The sequence below is a fragment of the Onychomys torridus genome, chromosome 8 (assembly GCF_903995425.1).
Source record: "Onychomys torridus chromosome 8, mOncTor1.1, whole genome shotgun sequence".
In the NCBI taxonomy this organism is placed as follows: domain Eukaryota; kingdom Metazoa; phylum Chordata; class Mammalia; order Rodentia; family Cricetidae; genus Onychomys; species Onychomys torridus.
The window spans coordinates 42,851,423-42,872,061 of NC_050450.1; the positions used below are offsets into that span (position 1 = coordinate 42,851,423).

At 44.0% G+C, this 20,639-nt stretch overlaps 1 protein-coding gene across 2 annotated transcripts in view; it reads right to left on the reverse strand.

Moving 5' to 3' along the window:
* Cdc42se2 (CDC42 small effector 2) overlaps positions 1-20,639 on the reverse strand; it is a 77,417-nt gene that overhangs the window by 4,764 nt on the left and 52,014 nt on the right. For both annotated transcript variants that reach the window (XM_036197682.1, XM_036197681.1), the window contains 2 exons: positions 17,470-17,778; positions 3,669-3,770 (listed from right to left, as the gene is read on the reverse strand). In XM_036197682.1, coding sequence (XP_036053575.1) covers positions 3,669-3,770; positions 17,470-17,523 — 156 coding nt within the window. In that variant the 5' untranslated portion in view covers positions 17,524-17,778. The remainder of the gene's footprint in view (positions 1-3,668; positions 3,771-17,469; positions 17,779-20,639) is intronic.

Below are 20,639 nucleotides of genomic sequence, written 5' to 3' on the forward strand. Positions count from 1 at the left end.
AGCTTTGTGACTGAGAACACTGTTACTTTCCTGTGTCAGTTATGAAAAATATTCTAGTATTATCAGAATTATACAGCTTGAGCAGAAATCATCTTCCTGATCATCCACAGCTTTATGTGTGTCCAAAGATGGAATATTTTCACGAGACTAAACACACAGGCAGAGGGAAGAACACCCAGAGCTGTTATCAGGGGAGAAATGAAGTGGCACATGAGGAAAATGACAGACAGAAACAACCAGTTGTTCACCGTCAGTGACTCCATGGCTTTGCCAGGTGGGGCTCCGCATCACAGAGTTACTTATCTGGTGGGTCAACCTACTGAATACTAGTTGTTGCCTGCTGTATACTCTCACTGCCTCCTGCACCTGTGTTTACAACACTGGGCATGACCCCATGCACACCCCTTTGTGGTTCACTATGACCTCAGCCCCGTGACAGTCTACAGCCGACACGCACACCACTCTGTAGATGCTCCAGGTCCACCTGCTACACAAGTCTAAGAAGAAAAAGGTGTGTTTCTTCAAGCACAACAATTGTGCAGTGTCAAACTGAAGGGTCAGGATTTTCCAGAAAGTGACCTATCAGTGCTATCACATGACTGCAGGTCTACAGGGTTCTCAAACTACTACTAAAGGCTCAGAGAGTTCTTCCTGGCAAGAAGTTGAAATTAAAAAGTAAGCTTGCAGGGAAACACAGCATCAACACACCAAAAGTAAGTAAGTCATATCTGGGGGGATGGCTCAGGGGTTAAAATCGCTAACTGCTCTTCCAGAGGAACCCAGCTTCAATTCCCAAAACCCACATGGCAGCTCACACCTGTAACTCCCGTTCCAAGGGATCCAACACCCTCACACAGACACACATGCAGGCAAAACACCAATGAGCGCGTGCACACACACACACACACACACACACACACACACATATATTAAATATATATATATTTAAAGTAAGTCAACAAAGCAGCCTTGGGAAGAGCCATGGATCCAGTGTGCCATCAGCGATGCAGTGCAGGCCAGGCAGGCACCTTTACACAGGAGCCCACTCCTAAGGACAGCTGCTCTAGTCTCAGAACACAGATGGGGGCGGGAATGTCTCTCTGGATAAACAGCAATTCTACTCATGGTTCTGTCTTGTTGTCACTGTTTATACACAGCAAAATAATCTCTCTCACAGTCAGGTTTGTGAAAGTGGGAACTGTCAGCAAGAACTCGGCCTTCTGTGGGGGAAGAACAGACTCCTCCAAGGAAATCATTACCAAAAAGGGACGGACTGGTTCTACAGAAAGTCCGTCAGTCCCAGAGAAGACTCTAGTGGATTGCAGAGCAGAACCTGCCACCACCTGATGCTGTCATCAGCACAAGAGGCTCCACCTCAGCTATGGCAAGCAGCAGATCTAATGCAGCTCACTAACAAGAGTTCAGCACAGATTTTAAAGAAAATTCTGAACTGTGCACAAACAAAATTTACAGGTGTTACCAAACACCACAAGCTAGTTAATCTTAAGAGGTAGCTACATAATGTGCCAGCATCCTCCAGCCCGAGGCAGTAAGTAGTCCAAGTTCAAGACCAGCTCAGCCTCCATCTTTAGAATCTGTCTCAAAAGAGATAAAATCTTAAGTGAAGATATTTATTGATGAGAAAGAGACTACCGAATATAAGATAAGTGTGCAACACCTGTTCTATAACCAGACTGTAATAAGCACACCATCCAGAGAGGGCTCACTGTTTTTACCCTGCTATCCAGCAAACAGGGCAGCTGTTCCTCCATAGAAATGGTGACACTCAACAAGGTAGCCAAGGACACAAGTCCTTCTACAGACTGAAAACAGGAGTGAGAAACGGCTCCCTTGTTTTCCAGTCACTGAGGGGACAAGCAGGTTTATGTGTCCCCGACACTCATTACCCTCTCTTTGCCTAGCTCTGTTGATCCTGGCTGGGAAATCTGCACACAACTGTGGAAGACTGAAAGAAAATGGCCCTCATAGGCTCACAAGGGGTGGCACTATTTGGAAGTGTGTCACAGGGGTGGGCTTTGAGGTCCCAGATGCTCAAGTCTGGCCAGCACTGTCTCGGTTTCTCTTCCTGCTGCCTGCAGATCCAGATGTAGAACTCCCAGCTCCCTCTCCAGCACCACGTCTGCCTGCTATCATGCTTCCCACCATGATGGTAATGGACTGAACCTCTGAACTGTAAGTCAGCCCCAATTAAGTGTTATCCTTCATAAGCGCTGTCATGGTCATGGTGTCTCCTCACAGTAATAGAAACCCTAAGAAAGACAGCAACATCTAATTCTGCTTCTACAACAGTGTCAGTTCAGAGACACCCAGGGTCACTAGGCATCGGGCTTTCTGAGGAACAAAAGGAGGCTGGCTCTGGAAGTGTCCTCTTTTGGTTTCATTAGATGAACACACAGAATAGAAGAGTCCAGGTGAGTGAACCAGAGGTCTACTTCTGACATGTATTAAATCCCTCTATATAATAAAAGACAGTAGACTCTCCTTCATTTCAGATACTTTATAACCAAGTACTTAATATGGCAAATGTCTGCTGCCCTGCCCTAAAGGGATGTGTACAAATCCCAATTACCTGCTTAGCAGGAAAGAGCCTAACCATAGTAGCCAACATCTCCAGCATTCTAACATCTTCCTTCAGGGAAACACTGACATTTTATGAAGCAGATGTAGGGCTGGAGAGATGGCTCAGTGGTTAAGAGTGATGTAGTTCTTACAAAGGACCCAAGTTCTGTTCCCAGCACCCAACCACATCAGGTGGTTCACCACCTCCTGTAACTCCAGCTCTAGGGGACCACACTCCCTCCTTCTAGCCTCTGCATACACATGACATATGCATATAAATACACAGTAACTAAATCTTCAAAAGAGTATGTAAAAAGCAGTTCACAACAAGAGGGTAAGTATTTATTAGTATTTGTTTATTTGGTTTTTTGAGACAGGGCCTCTATGCAACCCTGGTTGTCCTATTGGCCTCCAATTTAGAGATCCTCCTTCTGAGTGCTGAGATTAAAGGCATGTGCCACTGTGCCTAGCTTAAACACTGATTTCAAAGCTCACCTGCCCCAAAACGGTGGTGGTGCAAGCCTTTCTTTAATTCCAGCACTTGGGAGGCAGGGGCAAGCTGATCTTTGTGAGTTCGAGGCCAGCCTGGTCTACAGAACTCAAGTTCCAAAACAGGGGCTCCAAAGCTATACAAAGGAACCCTGTCTCATAAAAAAAAAAAAAAAAAAAAAAAAAAACCACACAAACAAACAAAAAAGCTTACCTGCAAGGCCCATGTTGGGAACCTAAGAATCAATCATTAACTAACCCATTCCAAATCCAAATCTAAGATTTATGTTCACACTGAGTGTGGCTGTTCCTGCATGAAGTGGTCTGACTTGTACATATAACCCATCACGTTTCTCACGAACATTCAATAATCTGTACTGTATTTAGCAGCATATTTAACACAGTGCCAATAATGTACAAATAACTGCTAGATGATATTACTTAGGGAGTGATGACAGGAAACGTCTGTGCAGACACCATGTTTTTTATAAAACCTGTGACTGGCACAATCCAGTTTAGAACTCACTTAACATGATGTTATTAAAAGGGGCACATACAATTAAAAAAAACATTTTAGAAGGTTCCATCAACACACTTACTGAGTTCATCCCACTGAACAGGTCTCCGGATCCTACATGAGCTGTGTGCACAAAGTTGGTTGGCTCTCCAATCATACTTCGGTCAATCCGCCGTCGCCTTTTCTAAAATGTAAGAAATAATGTGTTGAGAAAATGGTCTTCCACAACAGTTTGAAAATCCAATTGTCACACTTTTAATTTCTCTTTGAAACATCAAAAATCTAGAGGATGAGAAGTCAAGATAGCTTAACCAGTATAAAAGCTCACCATGCATGTCCCAAAACCCATGCTCGGACTCCATGGTGGAAAGCAAACTAACTCCTAAAGCTGCCCTTTGACTCCACGATGCTGTGATGTGTGCAGCCACACATTACAGCTTTATCTGAAGGAGCATCTGGAAATGTTTAGCACAGAGCAGGAAGTAATAAGCTAGCTGGTGACACATACCCACAACCCCAGCACTGAGGCTGCTGGGGCAAAAGGACCTTGGTTTTAAGGCTAGCCTGGGCTACATTATGACACCTTTTCAAAAACAAACTAAAGAAATAATACTTTTTTTTTAAAGACATGGTCTCGAGTGGCCGGGGTGGGCCTTCAACTCTTCACCATCCTCCTCTCTCTCTCCCAGACGTTGAGATTAAAGGCATTCACTGCCATGACTAGTTGAAATAATAGATGTCTGGGGAAATATTTTATGTCTGAAACATTACAAACACATAACATTATAACACCATTAATATACAGGTTTATGTCAAAAATAACTTAGAAGACAAATGTAAAATTGCCCTCATCATTAGCCAAGAACATGTGTGATTTGACCACAACTTTCTAGCACTTGATAACAAGTTGATTATATTTTTTTCTGATCTCATTACTTGGGTTGTATCCAACCACCTTGCACCCTGGAATGAATCTTTTATTAAGCTGCCCTGCGGGGGAGGCATGAGTTAGTACTGGTCTGCTCACTGCATTGTGACTGATGCCCTGTCCAAACTTTCCAAGGGTGGGGCTTGCTTCCTAATTTTTGACAATCACACTTTAGTTCTGTGACAGGATATCATCCATACAGATGGGCTTGTCTAGAACTCTCTGTGCTCCTACCTCAGCCTCCTGAGTGCTGAGATTACAGCGCACCACTTTCAGCTGGAGTGCTAGACAGTTTCCCAGTGAGCAGCCAAGCTGACACCCTTGCTTCCCACCCGTACACCCACACCTGCACCAGGACTGCCCCTTCCCTGCTCATCTGAGGTTTGTACAGATCCCTCGGATACGACAGACACTAAGAGCAGCTACCAGTGTAGTTGGATCACTGTCCTCACAGCAGCCTGCTCACAGAAGGCATCCCTTGTGAGAGCTCACTGCTCCAAAATCTGCAGCAAACTGAACAGTCTTGATTTCTATTGATGCAGAATAAACCTAAAAGCAGCTGGATACTTTTCTTTGGAAATATCTGAACCCGTTCAGTGATGGCATGTGACTTCTCTGAGTTGGATACGTTTATTCCCAGTAACTGTGACAACAGTGATTCGGAACCCTCTTGCTGTTCCTAGAGCATCTACAAATGTGTGCACGCTCGATTGCTTGCTCTGTGTGTGTGTGTGTGTGTGTGTGTGTGTGTGTGTGTGTGTGTGTGTGAGAGAGAGAGAGAGAGAGAGAGAGAGAGAGAGAGAGAAGAGGAGAGGCAGATCGCAGAGTTTTTCATCCACTATTTACAGTGTCTCTCCGTAACATAACATTTTAGAGGAAAATAACTCTCTCCTCTCAGGAGTTGACTTTTGGAGGCTGGAGTGTAAGCGCTTCAGACTCACAGGCCAGCCAGCTCTGACTCACCCCTGTAGCAGGATGCACGGAACTAGGACACTGAAACACACACATGCACTGCGTGTGTCCCATTAACCTGTGCCCACGTCAAAGGCCAGAGGCTGACACTGTCTTCTTCATTTTAAGTTTTTAAAAATGTTTTTAAAATATATTCTTTGAGGACTTTATATGTGTATGTAGTACATTTTTATTGCACTCCCTCCAATTACCATCTCTTAGCCCCCCCCCCATAGAGCCCCTCCCCCAAAAGCCTGCTCACTCTTACTTTCACGTCCTTTTTTAATGACCCACTGAATTTCTTTTGGGGGGGGGGTTCAAGACAGGGTTTCTCTGTGTAGCCCAGGCGATCCTAGAAGTCTTGTAGATCAGACTGGCCTTGAACTCACAGAGATCTGCCTACCTCTGCCTCCCGAGTGCTGGGATTAAAGGCCTGTGCCACCACCGCCCAGCAACCCACTGAATTTAGAGAGTTTACATGAGCATGGATGTGGTAGGTTTTTAGACTTCTGTTGTTGTTGTTCTATTTTATTCTTTGACAATTTCATAAGTACATAAACATAATTTATAGACATCACCCATTAATTCCCTCTTACTCTCTCTTAGATTTTTGGTTTTTTGAGACAGGGTCTCTTTATATAGCATAGCCTGGCTGTCCTGGAACTCACTACCTAGACCAGGCTGGCCTCCTGAGCACTGGGATTAAAGGCATGTACCACCAAGTCCAGAGTAACTTCATTTTTGAGACAGGGTCTCTCACTGGACTTGGAGCTCAATGACTGGCTAAGTTGGCTGGTCAGCAAGCTTTAAGGATCTTCTCAGTTCTTTCCCCTGGGTTTACAGATATGCATGGCTTTTTATGTGGGTGCTGGGAATCCAAACACAGATAATGAGGCTGGAGAGATGGCTCAGTGGTTAAAAGCACTGGCTGCTCTTTCAGAGGACCTGGGTTCTATTCCCAGCACCCACATGGCGGCTCATACCTGTCTGTAATTCCAGTTTCAGGGGGCTCCAACACCCTCTTCTGGCCTCCTCAGGAACCTGCACACACACAGGTGCAATTCACACATGTAGACAACCCCCCCCCCCATAAAACAATTAAACCTCCGAACAGCAAGCGCTCTGAAGTCCAGGTCTCACTTAACAAGTGGAGGCCAATTGCAGTTCCGGATCAGAGTTTTGCTGTTTTGAGTAGCAGCAACAGTAGAGTAATGATCCTTATCACTATTTTTTTTTTTAAAGATTTATTTATTATGTACACAGAAGAGGGTGCCAGATCTCATTACAGATGGTTGTGAGCCACCATGTGGTTGCTGGGAATTGAACTCAGGACCTTTGGAAAAGCAGACAGTGCTCTTAACCTCTGAGCCATCTCTCCAGCCCCCTCATTACTATTATTGGGGGAGGCCTGTGCCCAGGCATACCTGTGGAGATGAGAGAACAACTTATGGAGTCTGTTCTCTCCTTCTACCTCTACATGAGTTCTGGGGACTGAACTTGGGTCACTGGGCCTGTATGGCAAGTATCACTAAGCCGTCTTTCTCCCTGGCCCTTACAATGGTTTTTCAAGAGCTCACTCTTAGACGTCACTGACACGCGTTCACGCCTCTGGGAGGATTTGCAGCACTAGCCGCTAGCACGGTGGGCCCACACTCTCACCGTGTCGTCTTCTGTATTGTTTGAGACAGGGCTCATTATGTAGTCCTGGCTTATCCTGGAACTCCCTATGTAGTCAGGGAAGAAATTATACAGGGCCCCAAACTCAGAAATCCTCCCTGCCTCTGCTTCCCAAATGCTGGGATTAAAAGTGTGGGTCACGACACCCAGGTCATTTGTGCTTTATTTCTTTAAGTTTAACCTCCAGGCCTGTAGTAAGAGTGTCCTTACTTGAGATTTAGATTACAAAGGTAACAGAATACAGAGTGGCCAGACCCTCTGTCTCTGCTTGGCCCACCACACTCATCTAACTTCCCTCCCCACTGTTCCTGATTGGGTCAATAAAGCCTAATTCTGTAATTAAAAAAAAAAGAAAAAAAAAAAAAAGAAAAAAACAAGATCCAGAGCAAAAGAGGATATGGCAGCAGCCTCGTTCCCCTTTTCTGTTTGTTAATAACCATTAAATTTGCCTTCAGAAGCTGTTCATTCCAGTTCACCCACCTATATTCACTCCAAATCATGGTCAATTTCCCAGCACCTTAAGTGAAACAAATTATTAAAGTTTCTGCCCCTAGTAATATCACCTAGGGCAGAGAGAAAGAGACCTCTAGGTTCTCAGCAAACACAGTCACAAGGAGAGGAGGACAGCAGCTGTCCTCTGGTGCAATGGACCTGTAGGACTGGGGCATCTTCCACGGTTTCACAGGAACCACACTTGTAGGAGCAGCTGCTTCTGTGAGCGACCAGCTAGAGCGAGGCCTGGCCTGCTCCAGAGTAACACCTTCCAGGCATCCCTAGGTTCTACCATCCTGGCCTGAGCCCCTCTCCTTGCCTCCCAGTAACTTGTAATGCTAGGAAGGGGTTACAGATGCCCACAGCCCACACCACGTGACTCATCTCACTGATGCATGACTAAGGGGCGGGGAAGGACAGTCCTGGAGAGGATGGCACACACATTTCCAAGGTCCACTCTCACCCAGAAAAGCAGCCTCCAGCCCCTCTTCACAAGGTACAAGGCTGTCCACAGACAGTCCTCAGATGTGATGGTGGAGGAGGAGATAAGAAAGGAAGGGTGGAGGAACAACCTTTTTCATCTCTGAGTCCCCCAGAGTCAACACGGTAGCACAGCCATCCTCTTAACAGGCCCTTCCCCCTGTAGCCACTGATCTACCAAGTCTGTCGGCATTGCCCTGTAGTTCATGGAAAAGGACTCCTCAGCATGTCTTTCCTTCACAGTGAGCTACTTTAGGAGTGGTGACTTACAGCATACACCAAGTTACTCCTTTTTAATCACAACCTCTGAGACAGGTTATACTGCAACAAACCAAAATAAATCTGAATTCCTTATTGTCGTCACATCTCAGTCAGCTGACTTTCCCCACTGCCCCATAAATACAGTTTTAAAATTGCACAGAGTGGATAAATGTTTTTATAGTTGTACAGAGCTCATGAAAGCAAGGCTCATATGGTGGCAAGACCTGTTTACTCCAGATTACTCCGTCACTGCTGCTCTAACTATGATGTAATGACGCAGAAATCCCATGGAAAGAGATTTTTGCCTAATCACCTCTACTCTAGCACAACTGTTCACATGTGTGCCTTTAACCTCCGACCTTCCTCAGAATGAAAAGCATTTTAAGTCTGGCAGGGATTATTTGGATAGATGGCTGCTAATGAAGTGCTCTGTGAGAGTGAAGTTTTCCAGGAAACACAGTGAATCTACTCAAAGTCCACAGAGCGGCTGAGAGCGCCCTCTCAAGCTTCCTGTTTGGCTTTGCTGAGGCCCAACTCTGGAATTCCCCTGGCTGCTGACAACAGCATCCGCGTTTGTCCTGAATTTTTAATACTATGTACTTGAATAGTGTGTTGGTCCTTTAAAAAAAAAGTTCTCTTTATGCCTGAAAAATACTGTGTGTTTAGTGGTTGGTGGTTGATTTGGGGGGTGGGGGCGTTCCTTCTGTGTGGTTCTGGATGACCTGGAATTTGCAATCCTCCTGCCTCAGCCTCCTCAGTACATCTGGCTTTGTAGTTAGGACATTTATACCCAGCCCTGGGTGCTGTCAGCTCCACCCTCCCTGACATCTCTAGAGCCTGATAGCACAGAAAATCTTTCCCCCACTGTCAGGTTTTCCTCGTAAAAGGTGAGCATGATGAAGTCTCTCCTCTCTTAATGGAAGCATCCAATCTGTCCTCATTCCTGTGAAGAGAGCTAGGGCCTCAGCTGGAATTTGTCATGCATATTTTATTTAAGAACTAATTACTAACTGAATAAACCAGGCTGGCCTTGAACCTGTGGGGCCTCTCCCTACTCCCACCTCACCATTGGGAACAGGAGAATGTTCTTACTACGTGCTAATATTACAGATGGACAGATTCATTAAAAATGTTTTTTTAAATTATAGATGTTTGTGTACACATGTATTTATAAACGTGTGTACACGGGTATCCAAAGAATAGAAGAGGATCTGAGATCTCTTGGAACTGGAGTTACAGGTCATTGCCCAACTTGGGTGGTAGAAACTCAACTCAGGTTCTCTGGAAGAATATCCAGTACTCTTAACCAAATCAATGTATTATTAATTCTGGATAATTAGACCCTAACAATCCTTACTTACAGAAAATGCTGGCCATAAAAATTTCATTCCAAACTTTATCAGCCTGTTACTAATTTGTTTGTTTGTTTGTTTTTGAGACAAGGTTTCTCTGTGTAACAGCCCTGGTTGCTCTGGAACTTGCTTTGTAGATCAGGCTAGCCTCAAACTCACAGAGATTCTACCTCTGCCTCCCGAGTGCTGGGAGTAAAGGTGTGCACCACCACTGCCTGGCCCTCTTAGTGATTTAAAAAGAATTAAATGGGGGCTGGAGAGATGGCTCAGCGGTTAAGAACACTAGTTGTTCTTCCAGAGGTCCTGAGTTCAATTCCCAGCACCCACATGGTGGCTCACAGCCATCTGTAATGAGATCTGGTGCCCTCTTCTGACCTACAGGCATATGTGCAGGCATAACACTGTATACATAGTAAAATAAATTTAAAAAAAAAATTAAATAGAAGTTTTTACTTGTGTATCAAAGTCACATGAGATCCAGAACCCCACTACCATAACCTCAAAGGGCTAATCCCCCATTCTTGCAGGTTCATAAAATTCAAAACTTTAAAAACAAAAAAGTTAATTCCATATTACTGGTGTTAGAGAAGCAACTTCCCTTTGGCCGTTTAAGAATTCACGACCAAGAAAGGCATCGCACAACAGAACTTGTAACTGCAGACTGTTTTCCTAAATAACCACAACAATCTCTCAGATGTGGTCAGATGACTTATCAACAATAAGGTCTTTTGAGCAATGTTTACTCATAAAAGCTGCCAGTTAACATGAGCTCTTCACGTGGCCTGCAGATAGAGGACCGTGGTATGACGTGAGGCAACAGGGATAGGCACAGGAAAATAGAGTTGGCACGTATTTGCCAACTTTATTTTTAATTATTTGAAAACAACAGCTGTTTTTCTTCTCGTTCATCAAAAGGGTTTTCTGACTTTCTTTCCACGTAATTGTTTGTGGCAACAGACAGTACAGTCAAGGTGTGACCACACACCCCTGCAATACCAGTGCTTGGAGGATGAATCAGGAAGATTCCAAGATCCAAAGACAGTCTAAGATACGCATAAGCCCCGACTTATTCCACACTTTCCAAAGATACTCTGTTTCTGAACTCAAGTCCACAGCATGGAATACACCCACCTCAGGGGCACTGAAATTTTTCTGGTGAGATATAGGAGGAAAATAAAAAAAATATTTTTATTTTTCATTTTTAAAGATTTACATCCTACTAATATTTAGTACACAGGCTATTAAGTGCATTGATTTCTGCAAAAGTTATTAAAAACAAAATAAACAGAAAGTGTTCAATTATATTAATACTTAACCACACTTGAAACTAAATCTACCAATGAAAGATGCCCTGCACAGCTTCGCTGGATAGATTCTGCTTACAGACACCGGCCTTTCGAAATGCCAGAATGACTGACTGCAGGGGTGTGGAAAGAATGGCCCCACTAGACTCACACATTTGAATGTCACCAGGGAGCGGCACTACTAGAGAAGGACTAGGAGGTGTGGCCTTGTGGAGGAAGTGTGTGGGGAGGCAGGGGGGCTCGCCTTTGAGATGTGGAGATTTCAGAAGTCCATGCTAAGCCTAGCTCTCTCATTCCTCCCATCTCTCACAAGCATCTCTCTCTCTCTCTCTCTGCCTACAGAGCAGGATGTTGCTCTCAGCTACTCCTCCAGTGCCATGCATGCTACCATGCTCCCTGCCATGACCATCATAAGACCATCATGAAACTGTAAGCAAGCCCACAATATTCCATGCGCTCCTTTATAAAAAGGTGGCCTTTGTCATATATTCTCTTCACAGCAGTAGACAAAGACAAAGCCATTGCCTTTATGCTGCATCTGCTATGGACCAAAGAATGGAAGAACTGAATTAGGGAATTTCATTTCAAGAAATTTCTAATTTGTGTATTACCCTGAAATTCATAACCTAGTAGTCAAATGAGCCAGTATTATGCATATTGACATTAGACAGCACAAGACTAAAATTCAACACAAGACACTAATATTCATTCAATGAGACCCTATGTCAAGGGAAAAAATACAGACAATGGAAGAATTGAAGAGGACACTCAGTGTTAACCTCTGGCATACACAAGTATACACTCAAATGTGTGTGTGAATGAGGACACAAACACACACACAAAGCTTTTCTGTTAGGAATATTGCTCAGCTGGTCAAGTGCTTGCCTAACATGCACAAAACTCTGGGTTGGATCCCCAGCACCATTCAAAACCAGGTTGGTGGTACACAACTGTAACTCCAACACTTAGAGAGGTGACCAGGAAGTCAGATATCCAAAGTTCTAGAGAGTTTAAGGCCAGCCTTTAAATAAATAAATAAGCCTTCGAAGAATTAGTCTGCAAATGAAGACACATAACCAGTTTAGTGACTATAACTTCAATGCAAATCTAACTGAAATCTCAAAGGTCATTTAGAAACCCTGACAAACTTTGAAATTTGTATGGAAAATTCCAATAAGACTAGCCAAAACATAAAATAAGAACAACAGGACAGATCTGCCCTTCCAGACACCAGGACAATAGAAAATAGAAAAAAGGAGACCATGACATCAGCATGATGCTTAGCTCATGAAAAGCAGAATGAGTAGACTCTGAGTGTGATCACACATGACATGTAGACATCGATGAGAAATTCCAAATATTTTAGTACCTGCTGCTAACAAAGATGCTTATGTAGCACAACTACAATATACTACCAGAGGCAAGGGACTACCAAATCAGGGGCTAAGTTCAGTGAGGAAGACAGAGAAGGACACAGGAAAGCCTGTCATCAGCCTCTGGCTTCCACAAGCATGTACACACAAGCAGCCAACAGTTTGTATTCAGAATACTAAAAATATGCCTATGAATATGAAATACAGGCCGGTTGTGGTGGTGCACACCGGTAGGATTTGCTGAAGGAGGTGGAGGCAGGAGGATCACGAGTTTGAGGCCAGCCTGGGCTTTTTTAAAAAAGACAAAGAAAAGAAAAAATAAAAAAAGAATATGAAATACAGAAAAATCACACTAATCAATAAACACATCAAGATATGCTTAACTTCATGCTGGAGATGTAGCTCAGTTGGCAGAGCACTTGCCTAGCTTAAAAATCTGGATCTAAGTGTGGGTGCTGACCTGTAATCCTACCATTTGGGAGGTGGAGGCAGGACGATCAAAAACACATGTCTGCACTGGCCTGGTGACCCACACCTTTAATCCCAGCACTCTGGAGGCAGGCAGAGCTCTGAGTTCAAGGCCATCCTGGTCTACATATTGAGTTCCAAGACAGCCAGGGCTATATAGAGAGACTCTGTCTCAAAACACAATCAATCAAACAACAAAAACTCAAGGTCCTGGCTATCCTAGAACATATGAGACCCCATTTCAAAAAGGTTAGCAAGATGGCTTAACAGATAAAGTCACTTGTTGCCAAACCTAAGGATCTATGTTTGAAGCTCAGGACCCACGTGGTAGAGAGGGAGAACTGACTCCCACACTTGTCCTCTGACTTCCATTTGTGTGTCATGGCACATATATGGCTCCCCCAAACAAATATATAATGTAATAACATTTTTAAAAATTAAGAAAGGGCTGGGCATCAGGGTGGTGGTGGTGCAGGCCTTTGATCCCAACACTCGGGAAGCAGAAGCAGGTAGATCTCTTTAAGTGTGAGGGAAGCCTGGTCTACAGAATGAGTTCCAGGACAGCCAGAACTACAGAGAAACCCTGTCTTTAAAAAAGAAAAAAAGGAAGAAAGGAAGGGAGGGAGGGAGGGAGGGAGGGAGGAAGGGAGGGAGGGAGGGAGGAGGGAGGAAGGGAGGGAGGAGGGTGGGTCCAGAAGTGGTGGCACACGCCTTTAATCCCAGCATTCAGAAGGCAGAGGCAGGCAGGTCCTGGTCTACATAGCTAGTTCCAGGACAGCCTGGAACACAGAGAAACACTGTCTCAAAAAAATAAAATTAAGAAAGGAGAAAAGGGAGGGTGAGAAGTGGGGGAAAGCTTAGCCTCATTAGCAATCATAAGGAACAAAGGAGAACAGTAAAACCAGAATTTCATTTTCCCCATTAGACTGGTAAAAACTAAAGTAAAAGATCATCACTGAAGATCCTGGGGCAGCCACACTAGCCAGCATGCTACAGGAGCTGGTGGGGGGTGGGGTGCACCGGAGTAACTTGTCACTGTCCTAGGAGACTGACTGTGCACAGTCCCACAGCCCAGATTCTCAGTGCTCTAAAGGGCAAGAACACACTGACAGGACAAGAGCCGGTAGCTCAACCAGGGGGAAGTGTAAGGCACTCTGTCCCCCCACAAGCCACCCACTCCATGCTGGCTATCCCTGGCACTGCTGCAATGATGACTCTGGCATAAACGTACCCTACAGATTGACAAAAGTCAAAGGGGATTTGATTCTGTCTTTAAATGCTAATGCACTGATTAGGTTTTTAGCTGTAATCTTGAGGTACCTATAAAATACAACTGCAAGGGAGCTGTAAGGATACAGGAGAGGGGAGGGGAGAGAAAGGAGGGAGGGAGGGCAGCAGAGAGATCCCAATCTGAACTAGATCCGATTCAATTAAGAAAAGCACTAAAAGGTGAGGCAGTAGCTGATGTCTACATCAGAAGCCAAACATTCAGGGAGCTGAAGCAGGAGGGTCAGTGCAACTTGCAGGCCAGCCACAACAGGACTGCAGGCTGGCCAAGGCCACACTGAGGGGCTCTCTCTTCAGTCAATTAAAGGCTTTCCACTGCCTCGGACTCTCCTCCCATCTTGTATCTATTCTGCATTTAGCTCTCCAACAGCTCCTAGTAGGTTAAGACTACAAATAACAGGGCTGGATCATGAAAACCCATCTGTGCTCAGTTTTGTCGAGAGGCTTCCTAATTTCTCAAGGACCAGTAAATGAAGGCAATGTCACACTTTCTCTGTACTTCAATGTTAACACCTGGAACAACAAATACATCCTACAGGAAACACTTGCAGTGGTCAGCTCTGTTTCTGTCTTAAAAAGAGAAAAGGTCTATTTTGGCTCACCCTCCAAGGCTTCTGCACGTGGCTGGTTGTCTCATCACCTTGTGACAACACATCACAGGAGCACAAAGCACAGAAGCCGCCCTCTCAAGAACATAGCAGACTACGGAAGCCTCCAGTGAAGTCTGATCTGCAGGTTCCAGCCCCACCCAGAGCTGAGAACAAGCCTTGAACTGCAGATGCAAACTTGCTGACACACAAAGCACTGGGGAGGCAGGCAGTTTCCACTCTACCATAAGTCTTTGGGATTTCTGGGTTCAATCACACAATTACACTAATCCTCTTCAATGCCCTTCCAGAAGACAGGGTCATCCCCCCATCTTAATTGATATGGGTAACTTTTTAAAGTAAATTAATTTATGCTTTGAGACAATTATAATTATGATTTTGTGTGAGATTAAATGAGTCAAGAACAGACACTTGTGTTTTCAGAAAGAGCTGTGAAGCCTGAGCGCCTCAGCAGCCACTCTGCTGCTTTGAAGGGTCCCCGTGAAACTGCAAACACCCCAGCGGCTCCCTTCTCTCCAGCTGCACTAAAGACACAGAATACCCAAGGTCCAGCAGTCCATCACAACCCCGTTTCCCCAAACACTTTCCATGAAGACCCACCAACCACTGATGCCTGATGGCGGGTCTAGCAGTCATTTGCAGCCTCTTCCCACGTTGCATCTTGGATGAAAACTGAACATCAGAGCCAAGCACGGCTGGCCACCCAGACTACTCACAAAGTGGGAAGGCTCTCCCACTAGTATCTTGGCTTCTTGGCTTTAACATGCAACATTTGTTTTTGTTTTTGTTTTTTTTTACTTCACAAAGAATAAAATCCAAAGTTTTTATGATCTGGAAAAGCTAAAGGCTCTGGTCTCATCCCCCGCCAGCGTCTCACTGTTCCCGGCACACTGTCCTCGGAAATGTCCTCTCACTCTACACTTCCTTAGCTTTTTCTAGGCTCATGGGTATGGGTGCAGCTTACTCCCCTAAGGCCTCACTTCTCCCCTTCTCAGAGGCCTTCTCTGGACTTATGTAAATACATACCCCTGTTTCTCCTACATCACTTTCTTCTTTACCAGCTTTCCTTTCCCACAAAGTAGTTATTACTACATGACATCATAAATACTTATCTACAGAGTAAATATCTCTCCACCGGAGAGAGCCCATGAGAACAGAAATGTCTGTTCACTGTTGTATCATCAGTACTTGGCTCGTTCAGAAATTCCAAGGTGCTGTTAAGGCGCTAACACATCGAAACTGAACAAACCCTATCATTGCCATGTAGGAGGTAAGAAAGGGAAGACACGCAGTTTAAACAAATGAGTTCCCTAAGAATCCATGTGACACCTGAGAAGTCGCCAGCATTCTACTGCACAGCAACCAAAGAACTCACCTCCCTTAAAAGCTGCTGGTAAAACTTTTAAAATTGAATTACAAGGTGTAATGCTCAATTAAAAACATCTACAGCCTTAGTGCTACCTAACAGCAGCAGTGACATCTGCACCACAGCTGGAAAAACTGGAACTCCATTATGCTGCGCATTGCCTGTGTTAAGATGAAGAGTACAGGAAACTGCCTCCTATTTTCTTTCCTGTAGGGCTCTTCCCTTCGCACTCATGGAATGTGCCAAAGCAGGGTAATAAAGGAGTGGGAGAGCTGGCATGTGGCACTTTATCCTAGCAAATACTTGAGAAAACACTAAGAGTGACCAAGTAACTTTCAGAGAAGGCTGTCTCGACACTGGCTACATTAACAGCAAACATACAGTTCTATGACATTTAGAAGGACGTAAGACTAATTATGCTCTGAAGTGTGTACTTGAAGCCAATGGCAAAGTATTCTTCAACATAGCCTGTTGTACATGTTTTCTCAGAAAGTAAAGAAGGCTAAGGATTTCTGTGGAATAGTTCACATGGATATATATCATATAACTGGCATGCTAAATGTTACACACAGTCTTTCTGGAAAGAAAAAAATCCATTTCCATAGTCCCTCTTATAACTCCAAGGCCTAGGCTCAAACAGCATGCCCACTTTATTTTATACACTTTTAAAACATGGCAACATGGGGCTGAGGAGATAGCTCATTGGTTAAAGTGCTTGCCATGTGAGTGTGAGGACTGGAGTTTGGCTCCCCACACCTCTGTAACAGTCAGGGGTGCATGGCAGTCCACCTGTACTTCTAGCAGAGACAAGGCACCTCTCCAGAACAAGCTGAGTTTGACTGATAGACCCTGCCTTGATGATTATAGTGGAAGAACCACCGAGAATAATTCCTGACATCAACCTCCACATGCATGCACCCCTATGTGTAGCTATGGCTGGCCTCAAAGTCCCAGATCTGCCTGCCTCTGCCTCCTACATGCTGGGATTAAAGGTCTGTGTCACCATGCACAGTCTAACAATAATCTCTTTAAGGACTCTGACCTTCATTAAGACTAGCTCTAAACTTGCTTTGTAGACCATGCTGGCCTAAAACTCAGTGCTCCTCCAGCTTCCACCTACCAGAGTGCTAGATTATAGGTATGTGCCACCAAGCCCAGGGGTCAGTCTGTTTTTTGTTGTTGTTGTTTGTTTGTTTGTTTGTTTGTTTGTTTTTTTGGGACAGGTGCTCAGAGTCCCAGCTTTGAACTATTCTCTGGGACAGTCTAGAAATGCAGTTGCTCAGTTGGACAGCCAAAGTCTTATTTAGGAGCCCCCATCCAAATCACAGATACTTACAGGCTGAGGCTGCTCTGCAATACAGCAGTTGAAGCACAACCAGAACTCACTCATGCTTTCAGTCCAAGGCCGGAGCAGCACCACCAAAGGCTCCAATCTCCAGGCAGGAAGCGCCACAACGTTCGCCCTCAAGGTGAGGACTGGCCGTCAAAATAATTTTATTTCACTGGGTCTCTGTCCTTGGAGTTAATGCCTCAAGTCGATTAAAAGGAAAATCTGATTGTTTCTTTTCTCTGCTTCTCTACAGAGACTTGGTCCCAAGCCAGGGGGGAGGAAAAGAACCACTTTGATCCAGAGCCTGGAGCAGGTCTAGGAAGAGGAGGAAAAGCAAATGAGTCAACTATACTATCCTTGGAATCATTTATCTTTTGAAACCTGTAATAAAATAAGTGAATATTATTTTAAATAATACTGAAAAGTTAACAATTTCACAAATGCATTGACTTAATGAATTATTATTTTGAGTTATCACTTGACTATGAAGGGTTAATGTTGTTAATAGTGAAAATAGAAAAATCCTTGTTTTCATAGAATAGTCTATAACTATAAACTATGAATTAGTTTAATAAGCATTTTATTTAAAAATCACCAGATAAAACATGACAGTTGCCATTCTAAAGTTCCACAAAGAAATGCTGATCATCATTTTCATGTTTCAATTGAGTCCTTTGTTCTCAGACAACCCACAGTAACTATGATCAATGAACTCTAAGAAAAGCAGGTACAGCACACCAGAAACCTTAACCATCCATCCACAGAATAGAACTGTATACGGAAGCTGAATACATTTTGCTAGCTTTCCTTCCACAGATTCAGCCATTAGGACCCCTCCTCCATTCCAAATAACCCCAATGAGTAGAATCTCATCACTGCAAGCCAAGGTGAGTCCAAGCAATCCCTGCGGGTAACTTCCTAGCTGCAGCTGAACTAAGTGGACTTACTGCTGACTGTCAACTGCTGAACCACTGACTTGCTGACAGTCAAGAGAAGCAAAAGGGGAGAGCCAGGGAGGTTCCCGTCATTCTCAAGAACAGTGTCACCTGTACACAAATTTGCTTTGGTGAGGCCTCAAGTTACAGTAAACGGACTCATACTCTTATTAACCTACTGTGTGCATTAACTGAAGAGTTAATACTGGATACACAAGTTGCAAGCCAAGGAAGTCTTAGCAATCAGCCAACCACAACCGAGACAGTGGTGAGAATCTAAGAGAAGCAAGCAGCAGCCTGAATGGTAAAGATGGTCCAGAGAGGCCTCAGAGTAAATTATGTGACGGGTACAGAAGTTTACTAAGGACATCTGTCTAGTCCAGACAAGAGAGAGGAGGAGCTATTAAATGTGGCATCACAGGGCCACCTTCAAGATGGAACTGGCATAATCAGACCAAGGGGGTGGGGGTGGGGAACCAGTGCAGCCAACAAGTGAAGGCAGTGTTTGCAAGAAAAATAGAAAACTTAAAAAGATAATGTGGTAGAGTGTGAAGGAAAAAGCTGCCCCTGAAATGAAAAGATCAAAGGACAAAGGACTCATTTGGTTATTAAAAAATAAATAAATAAATAAACATTCCTGCCCCAAGTACTAAAATATAAATTTTTTTTTGTATTTGTAAACCTCTTAAAGAAGGCTCATAAGCCAGGTGCTGGGGGTGCATGCCTTGAATTCTAGCACTTGGGAGGCAGAGGCAAGAAGAACTCAATCTCTGTGAATTTGAGGCCAGCCTGGTCTAGAGTGAGTTCCAGGAAAACCAGAGCACAGAGAAACACTATCTTGAAAAACCAAAAAAAAGAAGTCTTATGAACTAATAACATTTTGTCTGTCAATGTCTGTAAGTCATTACCTCATCAGCTCACAGAACCCTGGAGACCAACCAAATTAAAATTCTTCCCTTTTGAAATTACATTATGTAAGTATAACACAAAATTCTCCTTTCTTCTTGCTGTGACTACTTTAAAAGTATTATTTTAAATATTGTGGGTTATGTATCCTTTACCCTACCCAGACACACTCTTTAAAATCCCCCCCTTTGACTTCTTCAAGGCAGGCAGACTCTAACCCAGCTGAGACAGGCACTACAGTCACCTTTGGGATGAGTGTGCTCAAGTCACAAGCCTGATTAGCTGCAGAGCACACAATCTGGGACCTCACTCTGCAGTCCAGAGGCTAAGTCTAACATGCCTTAGCAAAGAACAATTCATGCAGTAAGCAAACATTCAAGAAGACTGAAGGAGAAATTCACAGTTATGCTCAACTAAAATACAGACCTAAAACAAACCCTCCTTATTTCACCCACATCTAGAGATAAGAAGTAGAAATGTTTGTCCTCGGACTGAGAAACAGTCTGAGATTTACCTACATCAAAGGATCTCTTTTACTTATTTCTTCTGTCCAATCTTTTTATAAGAAATATGACAGGAAATGAGTTAAATCTACAATATCTAATGGCACTTTTTAAAAAGTTAAAAACTGAATAAACAAAAAAGGCAGCACATAGGGCTGACAAGACAGTGGGAAAGGCAGCTACCAAACCCAAGAACCTGACTTGGATCAAAACACATAGGAGACTTTATTCCTGAAAATTATCCTCTGACCACCACACATGAGAACCAAAGTGCCAAAGTGTACTCTCTCTACGTGTAAAAAAAGAGTTTAAGTATATTAATGTGAGCGTGCGTGCGTGTTTCCCCACAGGATGCTGTGATACAAGTATGCAGTCTGTAAAGTAAAAAATACATCTATATCCTTAAACACTGATTATTTCTTTATGGTAACAACTTTGAGAATTCTCTTCTAGCTTTCTGGAATGGACATGAGCACAGGGTCACTGTATGAGAGCACACCAAAACTATCACCCCTAACTATAACTCAGTACCCAATGATTAAGTATAGCTCCAAACAGGTTTAACTGCCTTTCAATCCAAGGCCTCAGCCAGTAAGCAATCACGGTGAAACGGAATCTCTAGCAGCAAGTGCATGAAGACAGCCTGCCTTTGTGCAAACACCCCCACTGCTCACTGTGGTGCAGCCACACAGTTACCCTAGCATTTCCATATCTGCCATTTGGTTTAGTCCACGTATGTCACATTGTCTGATTTATATATAAACAGCTGGAACCTACCTGCAAATATTAATTTCACATTCCAAGCAGTTGTGTTTTGCCTTTGTTTGCTTTC